General features: G+C 52.9%; 1 protein-coding gene across 1 annotated transcript in view; it reads left to right on the top strand.

Annotated features, from left to right (window-relative positions):
• The first annotated feature begins 715 nt into the window (after nt 1-715).
• The window catches only part of COL9A2 (collagen type IX alpha 2 chain), a 40,860-nt gene continuing 24,053 nt past the window's right edge, over nt 716-17,522 (top strand). The window contains exons 1-11 of the mRNA XM_074934463.1: nt 716-889; nt 3,373-3,447; nt 6,667-6,702; nt 6,792-6,854; nt 11,317-11,370; nt 12,148-12,183; nt 13,556-13,579; nt 14,415-14,468; nt 14,870-14,923; nt 15,860-15,907; nt 17,238-17,294. Coding sequence (XP_074790564.1) covers nt 818-889; nt 3,373-3,447; nt 6,667-6,702; nt 6,792-6,854; nt 11,317-11,370; nt 12,148-12,183; nt 13,556-13,579; nt 14,415-14,468; nt 14,870-14,923; nt 15,860-15,907; nt 17,238-17,294 — 573 coding nt within the window. The 5' untranslated portion in view covers nt 716-817. The remainder of the gene's footprint in view (nt 890-3,372; nt 3,448-6,666; nt 6,703-6,791; nt 6,855-11,316; nt 11,371-12,147; nt 12,184-13,555; nt 13,580-14,414; nt 14,469-14,869; nt 14,924-15,859; nt 15,908-17,237; nt 17,295-17,522) is intronic.

Here is a 17,522-nt window from a genome sequence, read left to right as displayed (position 1 = left end):
ATTGGACAGACTCATCAGGACCCAGTTTTACACGTCAGCCAAAAGATAGCAGGTGTTGCAGCCCGACACTGAGGTCAGCATTGACTCAGAGGGGAGAGCACCCCTTTTCTGGAGTCACACCCCTCCCCCCCGATCATGAGGAGAGATCACGCCTCAGCTCAGCATTGATACCAACAAGAGATCGCCCCTGATTCAGTCCCCCCCACTGCTTCCGCTCGCACCGCAGCATTGAGACCAGCCCTGACTCAGAGGCAGGAGTCACTCTTCCCACACCCTGGAGTACTCACCTGCCTCTTACAGGTCTCCCATCCAAGGGCCAAACAAGGCCCAACCTGCTTAGCAGCGTGATGCTATACAAACACCGCCTTAGCCTTAGCGGTGAATTTTCTGTCTAAGCTGTAGGCTTCTTTCACAGCCCTTGTGCTATTTTACAGCCGTTTTATACCAGTGACTCTCATTCAATTCGAAAGCACAAGATCTCTGGCTAGACTCTTTCCCCTGGCCTGCCCTGCCTGGAAGAAATTCCCCTTCACCTGAGCCATGAACTACAGCTAGTCCCCAGAGTCTCATGTGACAGAGGAGGGCGTGAAGGGGACTCCCAGCCAATCTCTCTGCCCTCAACTAGGAAGCTGCTCCATATTAATGAGTCTGCCCCACCTTCTCTCCTCCTCCAGGCTATTGCAAAAGCCTGTCCAGCTGTTGGATTTGCAAGCTTGTGCATTTGAGGGCTGGCTGGCTGGCTGGCTGGCTTTACCTGGACTTTCAGCTAGCAGAAGGGGAAACTTCCCTGCTTCTGAGCTAGCCAGAAGCCCTCATCATGGCTAACTGCTTTGGTAGCCTAAAACTCTGCCTTCTCCTCCAAGCCACCTGCCTATGCCTGGCTCAGCTTGTAAGTGTTCTCCTTTATATCCTTATGCTTGGAATGTGTCAGGGTTGGGCTGGGGGGCTGGGGAACTGTCCCCTGTCTGCACCCCACTGTAAAACGTTGAGCTCTTTGTCAAATTGCTTGCAACGCTGAGCCGCTTTCTGATTCTTTGCCTTCTCTTATTTTTCTACGAGCTTTCAGCTAGTTTCCCATTCCGGCAGTGCTTAGCCCAGGGAAAATCCATAGGGAAATTCCCAGGGGGAATCCAGAGCCCCCATACCCCGAAATAACCTCTAAATACTTGAAACCATCTTCATCTCTGTCGGGAGAATGAGGGGGCCCTGGAGAAAGGGAGCGCCTGTGTTGGCACCTGAGTGGCACGGTTCTTTTGGAGATTTTCAGACTCACAAGGTTCTCTTTCATTCACCATCCGTGTCTTTTGCCTCCTGTTCCCTCGGGGCCGTGCCTACGTGTTTCTGGTTAGGTGGAATCCTGCTGCAGTTGAGCTGCTGCAGAACTGCTTGGTGTCAGCCGGACTCGGGGAGGAGGGCTGCGTTCATTAGCGACTGCTAGGGAAGGGTTTGAATGGAAGGATTTGCAGAGAGGCAGCAGGCCTTTGTAGGTCCCTGGATAGTTGCGAAGAGGGATAATGGGGATAAAGCCCTAGCAGGGATGAAGCCAGGTTGGGGATATTCTCTCCCCCACCCTCATCCCCCTTGACGATTTTTGGAAGCATCATACAACCTGGGGCATTCTAAAGAGAAGGAAGGTGCTCCTTGGAAGTGTCTTTAGGCGCCAGAGATAAGCTAGCCCTGCTAGGGGATGGGTTAGTAATGGAAGGAAATACTCCCTCTGCCCCCAATTTGAGTGCTACAGAGGGACACCCCTGCTGAGCTCTTACCCCCAAGACTGGCTTTTTTTTTTTTTGGCCAACAAAAGAAAAATGAAAATTAATATTTTTTTAAGTGGAAGTGTCATTTTCCAAAGAAAGGTTCCAAGCAGCGAGTGGGAGAGAAGACGGGACAGAGCTGAACAGGGCCGCTCTGAATGAAGCTCTCCCTTGACAGAGAGCTGGAGCACACAGTTGCTTGCACAGAAGAGGCTTGCGGTGGATGCATCGTGGCTTGTAGTAGCCTGGGAGCAAGCTGAATCCACTGCAAGGGGCGGGCTTGAGTCCACAACAGCGCCTAGGGCTTGGGAGCCCTCAAAACAAAGAAGCATTTGGCAAGGACAAAGGTGCCTATTCATTGGGTGCTTCCAGGAAACTTTGCTCTCTCCTGCTGGCTGGCTGCTATTTACGTATAAGGAGCAATAATGAGCTTTTTTCTTTTTCTTTCTAACAAATGTACAGAACCAACTGGCCTCTTCCCTTTAGAATAAATAAGCACTGACGAGTGAAGAACAAAGCCCCGAGCTGTCCCTGGCCATGTCAGATGCAACCAGCCCTTCTGGTTTTTATTTCCATGAATCCCTGAATTCCATCTCTGCTTTTAGTCTCTCTTTCCTTAGCACGCCCCAAGAGGGGAGCAGGGATTTATTTGTGGAATTCCTATCACAAAAGCCTCAAGGCTGCAGATGAGGCTGCTTCTGCAGAGATCCCTATTCTTGACACGGGCTAAATAGCATGTTGTGAGATTGCAAAGATACTGTGGAACATGCCTTAAGTGTTTCACCAAGGGGCTGGCACAATTAAGTCCCCTAGCAGAGTTTAAGACTGTGAGATTTGCAAAATTGCCCAAGGGATTTGGACACTCCATTGCCTTTAAAATTATTGGGACTGGGGCATCTAAATCCCCATAGCAACTTTGGATAGTTCAGCCTGCATCTTTAACTCTGGATCAACTACGATGAGCTGCAAAAACAGAGGCTACTTTAAAGCGCATCCTTAAGATCGAAGTTGCCTTTTGGAAGCGGGATGGGTGGGTGGAAGCATGATTCTGATCTCCGACATACACACTGCTGTAATTCCACTGGTTTCCATGGAGCTACTCCTGATTTACCCCCGTGTGTCTGAGCTCAGAGTCAGGCTCTGGGTTTCACTCTATAAAGGAGAAAACGCAAACCCTGGCTGGGCTGTTTGAGAACAAGGAGCAGAATCAGGGACCAGCTTGCTTAGATGCTGTCCCTGGCCTGCCTCATTCATCCCTATATAAACCCCAGCTACGGGGGAGAAGCCTCGTGCCTGTTTCCTTTGCCAGTCAGAACAAAACTGCTCCTGGATGGGCTGTTTTGCAAGGGCAGCTCTGGACGGGGAGAAGCAGCTGTCACTTCCCAGGCCCTGGGCTGTCTGCTATGTGTCTCGGGGAAGGGGTCCCCATGGCACGGAATTGTTCGCATGGCCGACGATTGGAGCGTCACACCAGGCCTCCCTGCCGCTCTGAGTGCCCTGACAGCCTGCAAACTGTGATCTGAAGTCCAGATGTCTCTCCGGGTTAGCAGGGCCGTGAGCTCTCCACTTGGGGCATTCTCCTGACCGGGAACGTGTGCTTCTCTTTCCTTTCCCGCAGCGAGGTCCTCCAGGAGAGCCCGGCCCCCGGGGGCCCCCGGGTCCGCCAGGAGTGCCAGGATCCGACGGCACTGATGTGAGTACACAGCTCACTAGCCTGAGCAAGGGGTGGGGGAAGGAGAGGGGCAGGGACAAAGAGGGGCATTGTGTCAGGGTACATAGTGGCACTTCCTAGCTGTGGCCAGCAGAGGGCGGAGGTGTGCACAGTCTGTGTGCTGAACCCCTGGTCTCTGTGTGCGGTAGGATGGAGCTCCTTCTGTAAAGATCCCTCCTCTCCTAATTTAGGGCCCCGCTTGGCTCCGGTTAAGTCCATGATAAAACTCCCTGTAGCAGCAGGATCGGGCTTGACATGCACACCTCCGCAGAGTCAGCCTTTGTCATGCCACTGGGCTGGCTGCAGGAGTCACTGGGTGATGTTCTCTGGCTTGTGGTATGCAGGAGGTCAGGATCATAGGGAACAAAGAAGTGGATGGGACCCCCTGGCTCATCCAGCCCTCTGCCATCACAGGCCCCCTGGCCATGTAATTCTATTCATGAAATTACCAAGCTTTGTCCTGAAACTAACCAGGTTAGTTTCCTTGTGGCCTTCACATCTATGGGTCTCTGCAACTAGCCAGGAGCTGCTGTTTTGCCTAGTGGTGGAAATAAAAGGCACAGACCCTCTTAAACTCGGAGGACCCAAACCCCTTCATTCCAACAATGCAGGGCAGGTGAGGGAAGAGAACTGGAACAGTTATATTTTAACCCTCTCATTGCCGGCTCTCCTAGATTCGCCAGCATGCGGCTGCCTCTTTCCATGTGTTTGTGCAGCGAGCAGTGCAACAGGACCCTGGTCCTGATTGGGGCCTCTGAGTTCTGTTGCAATACAGATAAAAATAAGGGCATCCACCATTGTGTCTTAAAAGAGACGCAAGGGCTCAGCATCGTCTTTTTTTGTCCGTTTCAGAGTAGTCTGGGCAAGGGTTGTCCCTTCTGAAGTCACTAGACTGTGGATCTGCAAAGGCTGTTTTTTCTGGGATACAAATTGATAGACAGGAGGGACAGACTTGTCTCCAAGGGCCAGATTTTCAAGGGTCTTTAGATCCTTAAAAGTGCAGCTAGTCACCCGGTGAGATTTTTTTCAAAAGCACCTTGAAATCAATGGGAGTTAAGGGATTTTCCCAATCCCATTAGATGTTTATCTGCACCTTTAGGCGCCGAAATACCTTTGCAAATCTGGTTCAGAATGGTTAATAATTAAAATAATAACTGTATTTGCAAAGCCCCTCTTCCCCTGCTCCCTGGAGCCCCAGCCAAATCACTCAGGGCGCTGTCAGAAATGAGTAAAACGTCTCTGAAATGTACCGAAATGCAACAAGCCTGGAGTAAAGCCATCTGCATCAAGCGCCAAGCAAAGGGCCCAATCCTGAGGCTCCCCCACTCAGGCGGCTCCTGTTGATTTCAAAGGGAGGGTTTTGTGGGGTTGGGCCCAAAGATGAGAAGTGCAGAGGGGATCCTAAGGGAGGAAGAAGGGGTGGAGGGAAAGGGTCTACACGTGGCTCTTGCAGGGAGCATGATTGAAAATGCCGCTGGGGCAGACAGAAAGGGTTCATCTGGGGTTTGAAAGTACAGGGGGAGGGATCAGGGCATTTGGAGCAATGGCGTGATTGCCTGCTCACTGGGGATGCAGTGGTGAGGTTTCTGAAGGGCATGCGGTGCCTGAGGCTTTCCGCCCGAGGCTCAGGGAGGGTGCTTGGAAGATAGGCCAGGCCTGTAAGTCATCAAGAACTGACCTGTTCTCTGGGCCCAGCCCCTCCAGAGAGACGCACCATCCGTGGTGTGGGATTTTGGTGCTATTTATACACTGAATGTAGCTGTGGCCTTCTCCTTGGGACCCACCCCCTGGAAGCTGGAAGCCAGGGTGGGGGAGAAGAGCAATGGCTTTTGACGAACTGTCTCTCTTCCAAAATCCTGTGGAGCATTTGGACCAACCCTGCTCTAGTCTGGACAGGCTGAGTGCGGCCTGATTTGGGTGGTGAGCGTCATCTCCAGACCAGTGTGATCACGTGCAGCCCATGAAGGATTCTTCTCATCTCAGGCAGCTAGGTAACCATGTAGTGCTGCTTAGGGCTAGCTCATCGGAGGGCTAATGATGCACTTTTCTTGGCAGGTTTAGAGAACCTGAGGCCTCCTGAGGGCTCTGTGCAGAACTGAAAGTCTGTTTCTCTTTTTGGGGCCCCAGCAGGAGTGGGTGAGAGGGGCTGGTTCAGACATTCAGAGGCCTGGTGCCTGGTGCTGTCATCCCTTAAAGCAGGACTGAAGTACTAAACTGCACTTCGTTCCAATGCAGGCAGCCCCCTTGAACTAGCCAGCCCAGATCAAATCCACGTTTGCCCCAGTGTCCTCGTGTTAAGACACCGGCCCTTGGGTGAGAAATATGAGTGAAGCCTGGGTTGTGAGGTGCCTTGTTACCCCGTCAGACAGGCCACATTCCAACTCGGGTCATTCTGCACCCCCTGAATTCCTCCCCCTGGTTTCAACTGACTAGAGCTTTCTTCTCACCCGGTCCGAAGCTGGTGCATTGTGTTCTGTTCCACAGCTGCCACATCCCATCCCAGAGGTGGCTGCCCTTCAAGGCAGGGTGGAGCAATCCCTTTAGGCCAGCAATTCCCAAACTAGCCCACAGTATGGCTCCCCTCTTAAAGTTAAGATACTCTTGAGCACGAATCCTGGTTCTAATCCCGGGGGCACCCAGAGACCTTGGTTGCAGAGCAGAGGGATATTAGAGCACCATGCGGAGAAACCCTGGAGACAAACCTGCTTTACTGCAATGGGCAGGTGGTGCAGCTGGGATACACCCCCCTAGCTTGTATGTGCTTAGTTCCTCTCTCTGGTTGCAGCATTTGGGACCAACTCTCCCCTCCTGGCCTGCTGCTCCAACCTCTCCAGCTCACTTTGCCCTTCAGTTCTGTCCCCTCCCCATGCGTTCACTGCTCTTGCTCCATCAGTTTTTGAATGACTCTTAAATGGGATCCTGTTTGAATTTCACACCAAAGAAGCGGCTTGGCAGCAGACCTGAGTCCCCGTGTGGTAACCCAGCTGGGGAGAGGAAGCTGTTTGGAGACTGATGCCTGCCTGGATAGAAATCCTCCAGCAGGGCAGATCTGCCTCCAGTCTTGGGGGCTGACGATTCTCCGCTGTGGCAGAGAAGGCACCTGGGTGTGCTCCGCAGACCGACCATCCGGCACTCAGGAATGGAAGGCTCTGCAGAAGCCCAGGATTCTTTCCTGTTTATAATGATCTCTTGTTTCCCTAGGGTGACAAAGGCCCGCCAGGCGCTGCTGGGACCCCGGTGAGTGTGCCACCAGCTCTCCGACATGCTTTGATGTCCACGCCTTTTCAGGACGTTGACTTTAATTTTTCCCAATGCCTATTTTAAAGGGCTCCAAGGGGGAACCAGGCGTTCCAGGTCCGGACGGGCCCCCCGGGAAGGCAGGCATTGATGTGAGTACAATCCCGTTCTCTTCTCACAGCTGCTTACTAGATGACAGAGTTGCCTCCCATTCTGCGCCTTTGATTAGTTGCTCCAGACTCCCCTGTTCACGGCTGTGCTTCGTGAACTTAGCCCTCGTCCTGAGCTTCCAGATGCCATCCCATCCTCAGGGATCCCGTCGTGTCCATGGGATGCAGGGGCTGGAGTCACAGATCCGCCTGGCTTATATATGAATATTCACGAACTGGAGTCCAACCGCAAGGCTAAAAGGAAGAGGGTCCTGATGGGAAATGTAGTCTTTAAGGTGGGAAGAAACAGCTGATCTCAGAGGAGGAAATGATCCTTCCTTCATTTGTCGGGGCAGGAGGAGGGGGGATGGGGATAAAAGGGGGGGGGTTGAGCATTGTCGGAGGGGGAGTTGTTGGTGTCTGGAGCAGCTCCCATAGGCCAGTGAGGAGACAGTTCTGGGGAACAGAGACTTGTCATGGCTCCCGCCTGTGTGACCCGTGGAGGGGAGACCCACAGAAAGGGGAGCGTGCAGTAGAATGGCTGAGCCTGACGGAGAGCCCCAGGGGCCATCTAACAGGCGGTGTCAGCGCTCTCCGAAACAGCCCTCGTCCCAAAGGTGGGAGGGCCGGCTCGAGAAACAAGTAGCCCAGAGGGTGCTTCATGTTTCCAGCCTTGCTCAGATTATGCAAAGGCAGCTGTTTGTCCACAACGCTCCGCTCATGTGCTTCAGCACCCCGCCGAAGCCTCCCCTCTGCTCCAGTCGTTCCCCCGCTCCCAGCTCTGCCGACGCTCCCTCCCAACCGGCAGCAGCACGAACCCGCTGCTAGTCCACGCCTGCCGCCCCACCCACCTCAGCCCCGCCCAGGCACCTGGGTCCGGTCGTGCCAGCCCCTTGCTACTGCAGCCCTGGGCTCCCTCCTCCCCAGCTCCGCCAATGCACCTCAACCCTGTCCTGCAATCCCCTCCACGGTTCCATTCCTGGCCTGCCCTCTCACGTCTGCCATGCCCCTCGGGCCTGCCTCGCAAACCCCCGCTGCTGTTGAGAGCCGACCAGAGGTGGCAAGCTGTGCTGTGCTGTGCAGTGTGTTTACAGCCTGGGGGGACAACAGCTGACCCCCCCGAACTCGTTCGGCTGCGGGAATTGGAGCAGGATCAGAGCACAGTGACAGTGGGGAGGAATGGCTGGTGCATCCGCTCCCTGGGCCAGCTCGTCCCTTTGTGTTAGACCCTGCGTGGGGCCATCGGGTAGTTGCCCGGTGGCTCTGAAGTGATGCAGCCACCCCGCCTGAGGCCCCAGATCATTAGAGGGAGCTCAGAGGGCTGGGAATTCTCCAGCTGAAGGTCTTTAATCTGAGTGGGATTTTAGGCTAACTCTCATCTCTGGCAGCAGGACGAGGAGGAATTTGGCTGGGACTTATTCTACCGAATCTGGGCCTATTATTGCACTCGGCACAGTTTGTTATTAACTCTGTAATGAGCCGGAAAGGCCCTTTAGAGACCCGAGAGGCGTCTTCTTATGCAGAGTTGCTTCCCACAGTCCGGCGGGGGCTCAGCCCTGCATGCTGCTAAAATCCTTTGGACCCATTTCTGTTGTCTCCAAATCCCTTTGCACAGAAGCTCAGGGTGTCCCTATTTGCAATGAGAAATCCAGGCTGACTGGAAGCTTCTCAGGCTGCTGCTGGTTACCAGCCTACCCACCCCCAATCCATCTGCTCCCTAAAAGGGCACGTGGCCTCATGAGTTTCCCATACAGGGCCTGGTCCCACTGAAATCAGACATCAGTGAGCATTGGATCAGGGTCAGAAACCCCCAGAAAGTAGAGGCACCAGGTACCAAGCCAGCCTACAACACATATTTCTCTAACCACAGCTGCTGTGATAGGCCCCGATTTGGATCTCGTTTACTCCAGTGTAAATCCACTGGAGTCACTCCCAATTTACACTGGTGTAAATGAGATCAGAAGCCATCCCATAGGCTTTATCTGCACTGGCAAAAATGGGATCTGTAATTTTCCAGCAGGATGGCTCCTGAGTGGTAGCATCAGTAGGAGTTGTAGTGTAGACAGGGCTCAGGGGTGCACCCACATTTTTATCACTGGGTTTTGGGGCTCACAGGGGCTGTTCATAATAACTGCAGGGTTTGTGGCTTTAAAAATGCTTTTAGGACTGAAGGAAAAGTGTGTGTGTGTGGAGGGTGTGCACCTGTTTGCGTGGTGTCTGTGTGTAGAGTGCGTCTAAATACAGGGATGGATGTACTGGGGAGGTGGGTGTATCTATGTGTCTGAGAGCATGTTGATGTTTTATGGTGTGAGCAGGGCGGAGGGTGTTTGGGGCAGAGGGGGAGATGGCTGGTATTCAGATATGTGCATTGAGGTGTTTGATTCAACTTGGAGGGATACTGAGGGGAGTCTGTTGATGGGGGGCAGGATAAGTAGCTAGCAGGGGGGTGTGGGTGAATGTGCGGCATGTTGTCTGAGCATGGGGTGTCAAGGGGTGTTTGAGTTTGAAGCGTGGGTATGTATCTCCGGATGGCAGTTGTGTTTGTGGCTGAGAGGCAGAGCTACACAGACAATTATGGACAGGCAGAAACAAACACAGTTAAAGTATACAAACCCATATAGATACATATATTTTGCAATTGGAAGCGATTTCTTAAACCTGTTGACTTCAATTCATGCCTTCAATAATAAATGAATAGAATAATAAACCTTATTACAACAATGTTTTATTCATCCAGACTAATCCTCCCACTACAGATCTCAATTATTAGAATAAAATAGAAAAGAATTGGGCTGAATAGAGAGTCTTTCATATTCGCTATGTACGGGTGCTTTACAAAGAGCTAGGAATTAGACGTTGCAAAGTGTGTAGTTCAGACAGTCAGGGGTGGGTATGAAAACCACCTCAGAGTGAGCCAGATTCAGATCTCAGTGGCCCATGCTGGTGTAAATCTGGAGTAACTCCAGATTTACATTGGTGTAACTGAGATGCGACTATGCATATTATTACACCTGTCTAGTTATCCACCCAGAGTCACATATCTATCTGTCCCATCTCATTGCAGTATCTGAACACCAAGTTAATGTTTATCTCAATAACAAAGGACACTTGATTTGATTATTTTCTAACTTTTATTTTATACCATTTTCGTTCCCTGTGCTGCGGAGGAGTGGGGACCTTTGGAGCTGGGCTGGTTTCCTCACTCTGAGGACCTGATCCTGAAACCCTCAATCCTACAAATAATCCTTGCTCACCCAAGGAAGGATTTGCTCCTGGAAGGGTTGCAGGATGGGACCTCTGGTTTGTAACTTCCTCTCGCCTGCCCTAGTGATGGCATTGAAATTTAATTCTTTGGTCTCAGTGACTGTTATATCCCTTCTTCCTTTATAAATAGGAGCTTCCCACTTGTCCGAAAACACACACACACACACACACACACACACACACACACACACACACAGACAATTATAAGGAATTCTGTCTCAGCAAGGGACTAAAAGCCTCATTTTCAATACAGGAATGATGTGATGGCAAGTAATTTGCTGTGTGTTGTGTTTCTCTGCCTGATCCTGCAGTCCTCACGCAGGGGAACAAATTCCTGCAAGCAAGACTCCAATCTCATTCATAAAGTGGTGTAAACTCAGAGTAACGCCACTGATTTATACTGACGTAAATGTGGTTAGAATTTGGCGCAATGATTTCACTGGGATTGTTCACATGACTGACACCTGTAAACCAAGCCCGCTCATGTTCGGTGCCTTCTTTGATGTGGACAAATGTCCACTAAGGTCTCAGTGCAGAAGAACTCCCCCGTGGGATGGGAATGCAGCACTCCCGAGGGCAAAGTCCCTTCTCTGAGACCTGGCCCATTGAGCTTGTGTCATGGGCAAATCCCAAAAAAGCTGAAATCTGTGGCCATGTCAACAGTACGTGGCGCTGCAGCTGGGCTGCTGTACCGGTGTAGCGTAGACATTTCCTGCGTTGATGGATGGGTTTTTTTGTTGTTGTTGCTGTAATTAATCTACCTCTCCGAGAGGCGGTAGCTGGCTCGATGGAAGAATCCTTCTGTCTGCCTAGCTGTGTCTACCACTGGGGTCCGGTCAACCTAACTGCGGTGCTCAGGGCACGAGGGAGTAGCTAGGTCTGTCTAATTTTGGCTTGAAAAGAAGGAAGGCTTGATGGGCAGCAGCAGTGGCATTGCTAAGAGGCGGGACGGTGGTTTATTCCCTGTGTTTCGTGGCACCACAATTTAGATCTAGGGCAAAAGCAACATTTCAACGTTTGCTGCCTCTTGTCTTCAGAACAGATGGACGAGCCCTTAGTAGCTTGTTAATAACCCAGCAAACCAGGTGGCTAAAACAACCCCAGCATAAATCCAATTGCATGGAGAGCCCAACGGAATGGGAAGTGACAGGGAAGAGGGTCTAATAATGAGAATGACTGTCTGCCATCTCTCCTCCCGCAGGGCCTGACTGGCGCAAAGGGGGAACCAGGGCCTCTCGGGAGGCCAGGGACTAAAGTAAGTGACTGGGGCTCTCGAGCGCCAACCCCAGCGCTGTCTTGTCCCTCCCTCCCAGAGGAGATGGGCGCAGAAGGGGGAGTTGGTTGGGGTGGTGAGGCCTGTTGGGTGGATGCCCAGTTTAGCCACGTGCTGGGGTCAGGGAATATTTGGGATCTAGTCAGGTGTGTCCAGGCCCTCAACGGGTGTAAAACGGTGCAGCCTCACGGATTTCACCTTTGCCATAGGCCAGGATCCTGGGCTGAGACCAACACGAAGGTGAGATAAGAAGCCACCCTACTCATTGCACCCAGAAGGCCCAGTCAGGATCGGGCCCCATTGCCCAGCCCTGTACGTGCCCAGAATAGGAGACGTCCCTGCGGGTGAGCTTTGGCCCTCCCAAGAGCAAGGGCTTGATTGGGCCAGTGAGATGTGGGCAAGCTTCCTGAAATGAGCGGAGAGCCTCATTGGTGCCAACGGGAGCTGAATCCGATCCAGAGGGAGACCAATCCTCCGCCCTGTGCACTATTAATTATGATTACAATAGCCCCTAGGTTCCCCAGTGCGAGCCATGGAGCAGGACCCATGCGCTAGGCCCTGTGTAAACACACAACAAAAAGACAGTCCCCGCCCCAAAGAGCTGACCGTCTGCACAGCCCTGCTGAAGCCAATGAAGGTGCTGCTGATTTCTGCCCATGGAGTGAGCCTGGATGCACATTTTAAAATGAATCTCCCCTGCCCCCCACATCCCATTTCCCACCCTGACCTAACATTGACTCTCTTCTTCTGCCCTGCCAGGGCCAGCCTGGACTGCCAGGGCCACCGGGACTCCCCGTGAGTATCAGCTTCTGTCACATCAGCTGGTCAGAGAAGTCTATTGTTGTTGTCGCCTAGTGGCCTGGGAGTGGGAGCCGGGGAACACCTGGGTTCTAATCCCAGGCTCACTCTGTAGGCGTGGGCAAGCCAACAAACCCCTCTGTGCCTCAGTTTCCCCCATGGGTAGGCTCACACGGGCCCACCTCGCCGGAGGAAGGATTGCGACAGGCTTCCCGATGCTCCCCTCTCCCTGTGCCTCACCCCTGAGCTTAGAATGAGAGGGGATTTCAGTGTCCGTAGCCCTTCCAGTCTCTGGCCTGCCTGCTGAGAGGACCTGCCTGCTGAGAGGGCCGGCCAGTGCTGTTGCCCGTCACAGGGGTGGTTTTGTGCTGTGAGCGCTTGTCTCCTGGAAACCAGGCTGAGACCCCCCAGCTGGTTCTTGCAGCAGAGGTGGCTAGCTGGCCCCTGTTGCTCTGTGGAGGTCATAGAGGCCACATAAGCTGTCCAGACCTCTGTGGCTTTGTCCACTAAACACTCTTCCCCCATCACTAACGTGGCCTTCGTTGAGGGAGATCCCACTGCCGCTACCGCCCTCCTGCCGTTCTTATGAGCTGTCCAAACCTCTGGCATCTTTCGACGAAGATCCCCGGGGGGCCCACGGCAGCTGTCCCTTGCAGTGCCCCCTGTTTGGCAAGAACATTGGAAGCCCCCGGTACCTCTGAGATCCGTGCATGGGGGGACCCTCAGCATGCAGATCTCCCCCTCCAGCAAGGAATACGGAGCTGTAGGGAAGGTCAAGGAGCAGGCAAGCCAGAAGAGATGTATATTGTTCCCACTCTTGCCCTGTAGAGAGTTCCCCCCAGAAAATTAACACAGTCTTGGGCTGTGTTCAATCTGAGAGGAATGATGTCCCAGTGGCTAGGGTGTTAGCCTAGGACGAAGGAGACCTGGCTTCCATTCTCTGCCCTGCCACCGACTCTCTTTGTGACCTTGGGTGAGTCACATAGTCCTTCTGTGCCTCACTTTACCATATGTAAAGTGAAGATGATAGCCCTGCCCTACTTCTCAGGGGTGTAGGGAGGGTAAATACATGGAGGGCGAGGTGCTCAGAAGTTATGAAGGGGGCCAGCTGAGTACTGAAGCTAGCGATTGTATTTCCTGCGTAATGGCAGGTCAATGAAATTGAAGCCAGTGGAACTGCTCTGTATTGGGGAGCAGGGTGTGCCCATGTCCTTTGCTCTCTATAGAGTGAGAACCAGAATCTGACCCCCCCATGGAGTCCCTGCATGTCTCCCCCAGCCCCGGGTGGGCAAAGGGGCTGTTGTGTTTTCTCAGCTGTTGTCTCTGAGTCAGAGAATTTCAGCCCATTATAACTTTCTTTTTGTTTCAGGGCCCTGGATTGTCGGGACCTCCTGTAAGTGCCATGCCGCTGGGGCTTGGTTTGTGTCTTTGGCTGGGACAGGGTGGGGGCAGAATGGAGTTTTAAGTAAAAAATTCTCAGCAGCTTGTGAGTGGGGAATTTATCTGCTCAGGGGTGGGAGGGATAGCTCAGTGGTTTGAGCATTGGCCTGCTAAACCCAGGGTTGTGAGTTCAATCTTTGAGGGGATCTGGGGCAAAAATTGGGGATTGGTCCTGCTTTGAGCAGGGGGTTGGACTAGATGACTTCCTGAGGTCCCTTCCGACCCTGATATTCTATGATTCTATGACTCCCATTAGCATCGATCCCAGTGCTGTGGCTCTCCCTGGCCATGGGAAAGATTTAACCTCCCGTGTCCTAGTCTGGGCCTGCACATTAATAACTGGAGTGGATCTAAAGGATCAGAGATGAGTCCCAGGAACAATGTAAATACAGTCACATTAACGCTCTCACTGCTGGCCCATTATTATTCCCCTAAAACCAAAGCAGGGCAAGTATATGGCTGCTGCATTCAGCAGCAGATGGCCCCGTTATTCCCATTCTACCTGGGTGTAACAGATACATTTAGCATCACAGCAGCTAAGTTCCTCCTGGAGGAGCAGAGCAGGTGCTATCTACCTGCCTGCACCTGATTCACATAGAAGGCACAACCTACCTGCAAGCGCCCGAGGGACCCTAATACATTCAGTCTTAGGCAAAGGGCTAAAATCTTCTTGTGCAAAAGCACTTTGCTCTGTGCAAGATCCCCTGGCAATGGATATTGTTTCCTATCACCAGCACATTTTGAAATCCACCAACGTGTGTAATGAATGACTGTCTCCTTTTTCCAAGGGGCCTGCGGGTCAGGTTGGACTTCCTGGTGAAATCGGAGTCTTGGGCCCTAAGGTGAGGAAGCACCGATCTGCGCACGCACCGGCTTGTTTCCTCTGACCCTACCTAGGGATGAGCCGGACTTTCAAAGGTCAGTTCCGGCTGCAGGAGCTCAGCCCCCGGATGGAAACACACCGTTATGGAAAGACTCCTACTGGTGACAGCCCTCTCAAAGAGCTGGCCTCAGGGGGCTACTTGCTCGCTGCTACGCAAGTTACTGCTTCAGTTCAAGAAGTAGGGACAGCTGCATTTGCTGCTGAAAGTCACGGGTTCAAGCCCCATGAATGACTGAATTAGTGCAGTCTCCATGCTATGTAGCCCCCCTCAGGGGTACTGCATTGTTCTCCCTGACCTGACTCTCTTAGTAACTGCAGCCTTTTGCATGTTAACTTTATTTTGGGGTTGCTTCTTTTCAGGGTGAACTTGGACCTGATGGACCACGAGGCCCCCCAGGTCCCCCTGGGAAACCTGTGAGTATTAACCCATCTCCCCTGGAATTTCTCATCTGAGGTCCTTGCGTGAAGGGTGGATTAAGGGAGAGTCCTTGATCCAGGCCCCGGGATTGGACAGAATCCATATGCATCAGAAAGTCCGAATCAGAACTGCAAGTGGTGGTTAAGGGCCTGATCCAGGGAGGCACTCAGCACCCCGATCAGGCCTGTAATGCACTCTGAACCCTGCTCAGCAGCCACCTGCATGGGGTGGAGATGACCTGAGCTAATCAAGGCTCATGCTTCAGGGTGTAAAGCTGATCTCTGTGAGGGTCAGGAAGGAAACGTCCCTGTGCGCAGTCCCTCTGGAACCTCAGGAATTGGGCACTGCCTTAGACAGGCTGCTAGAGTCTTTGTGGAGTAGTAAGGAGTGGGATACCTGGCTAGACTTTTAGCTGGTATGAAGGGAGGTGGGTTAATGGATTAGATGGGCCAGTGTTTGGGGCTAGTCTGATTAAACCCTCTTCATTTAAACTGTGGACAAATGACAGCAAGGTCTATGTTCTACCAGTCAGCTATCAAGGTTAATATTTGGGATTTGGGCTAGATGTGAGCTGCATGGTTTCCCAAGGGACTATTTGCAGATGGAAATGCTCCAAGGGCTGTGGCCTGGGCCAATGGTGGGCAACTGGCAGCCAGGACTCCTGGGTTCTATTTCCTGCTCTGAGAACACAGGGTATCTTATGGTTAGAGCAGGACAAGATGTGCAGCCAGGACTCCCAGCTTCTAGTCCCAGCTCTGCCAATGACTCAACTGTGTGACCCTGGGCATGTCGCTTCCCTGCTCTGTGCCTCAGTTTCCCCATCTATAAAGGAGGATGCAATGTTTACCCACCTCTGTAAGCTGTTCTGAGATTAAAATGCTGTGTATTGTTACTGTTATGTTAGGGCGCCTGATGGCTTTATTTCATTCCAGGGCCCCCCAGGACACATCCAAGGGCTGGAAGGCAGTGCTGATTTCTTGGTAAGCACTGCAGTTACATTAGGCTTTTAACAGACCCTCCCAGTGTAACAGCAGCTGGGAGCTCATTCCTGGGAAATGCCATAACAAGTGTCATTTGGTAGCAGGGAAGAGATGTTTTGTAGCAACTTCTAGTGCTCAGACCCCTTCAGAGCTGCGATGTTCCCTGCACTGGCTGCCCCGCTCTTTGAAACGCCGTGCTGCCGGGAGCCAAGGTGACACTCACTGGGCCATCAGCGCTTGCAGCCTCTGGGCCTCATCCTGCTCTGACCTCTGGGAGCAAATTGTATCTGCCAGCTCCTGCCTTTCCCTTCATGTGCCATATGCAGATGGTTGCCCTTTAGACTGGTGTATATACAGAGCCGAGCTTCTCCTTTGGGGCTGGCATGTAGTCAGGTGTGTCCCCTTAGGGCAGCGTCCTAGAGATGCCAGGTCCCTTTTGGGCTGCTCATAGAACCAGGTCAGGCCCTGCTGTGGGGGCTCACAGTGCGACTGGTCCCCTGGGGTGGGTTTACAGAGCCACGTCTGTCCCTACAGAGCCAGCTCTGAGTTGCCCCAGCTGCATGGGCTGCCCCCAGTCCTTTACTCGCTGGCAGGTGGCTGGTTATACAGCTCAGGTGTCCCCGTTGTAACCCGGCAGTGGCTCCCTGCCTTCCTTCTTGTCCTCACTAGGGTGGGCCTCCTCCGACCTGCAGGCAGACCCATGCCATGCACAGGGGGAAAATATTTACTTCCTAGGGGGTATTTCTCGTGGTGACTGCCTGGCTCTCTTTGCACATCCCCAGCCCTCTTATTGACTCATGGCTAGATCTCTCCAAGGGTCCCAGTCTGATGGTCAGTGAAGTCAATGGCAGGACTTCTTGTTGATTTCAGTGGGAGGCAGATCAACGATCGGAGAGTGTGTGATGGCAGGTCTGCCGCGCTGAGGGTGAGGGCTGTGGATCTGTGGCTCAGACTTCCCCTACCCCCCCGCTGCATGGGATCGCCCCCACCTCCCTGGTCACCTCCTACTCTGCATTCTGCTTGTGATTTCACGGAGCAGCACAGACCCCCCGGAAGGAGACAGGCGGGCTCAGTCTCGGGGGCAGAAGGATGTGCAGAGCATTTGCTTTGTGCTGTGCTAATAATTCAGAGCGAGGAAGGCCTGGAATTAAATGCCTGCACGAGGCAAGTGACTCTGCAATTTCCCTCAAGAGCTTTATCGTGCCAGCCCAGCAGCCCTGCTCCACTCACGCGAAGCCCCAATACTGGGCGCACCCCAAGTGCCGCTTCTCTACAGCCTAATATTGTTTTCTGATTAAAACAAGCCACTTTTCTTTCTCCCACCCACTAGTGTCCAACCAACTGCCCGCCAGGGCCCAAAGGCCCCCAGGGACTTCAGGGACTGAAGGTAAGGTAACTCCACCCCTGACCCAGGTGTTGAACCGGGGACCTCAACGCATCAGCCTTGAGTTCTTGAGCTCTTATTTGTATTATTGCAGCACCTGGGTGCCCGCGTTGCGGACCAGGACCCCAGTGAGCTAGGTGCTGTATGGACATAAAGGGTCTGCTTCTCTCCTAGCTTGGAGACCGTTGCGGATGCATAAACTGCTATCCAGGATCCGGCCCCTAGCTGGCT

Source organism: Natator depressus, chromosome 19 (genome assembly GCF_965152275.1).
Source record: "Natator depressus isolate rNatDep1 chromosome 19, rNatDep2.hap1, whole genome shotgun sequence".
In the NCBI taxonomy this organism is placed as follows: Eukaryota; Metazoa; Chordata; order Testudines; family Cheloniidae; genus Natator; species Natator depressus.
This window is presented reverse-complemented; position numbering and strand designations above follow the sequence as displayed.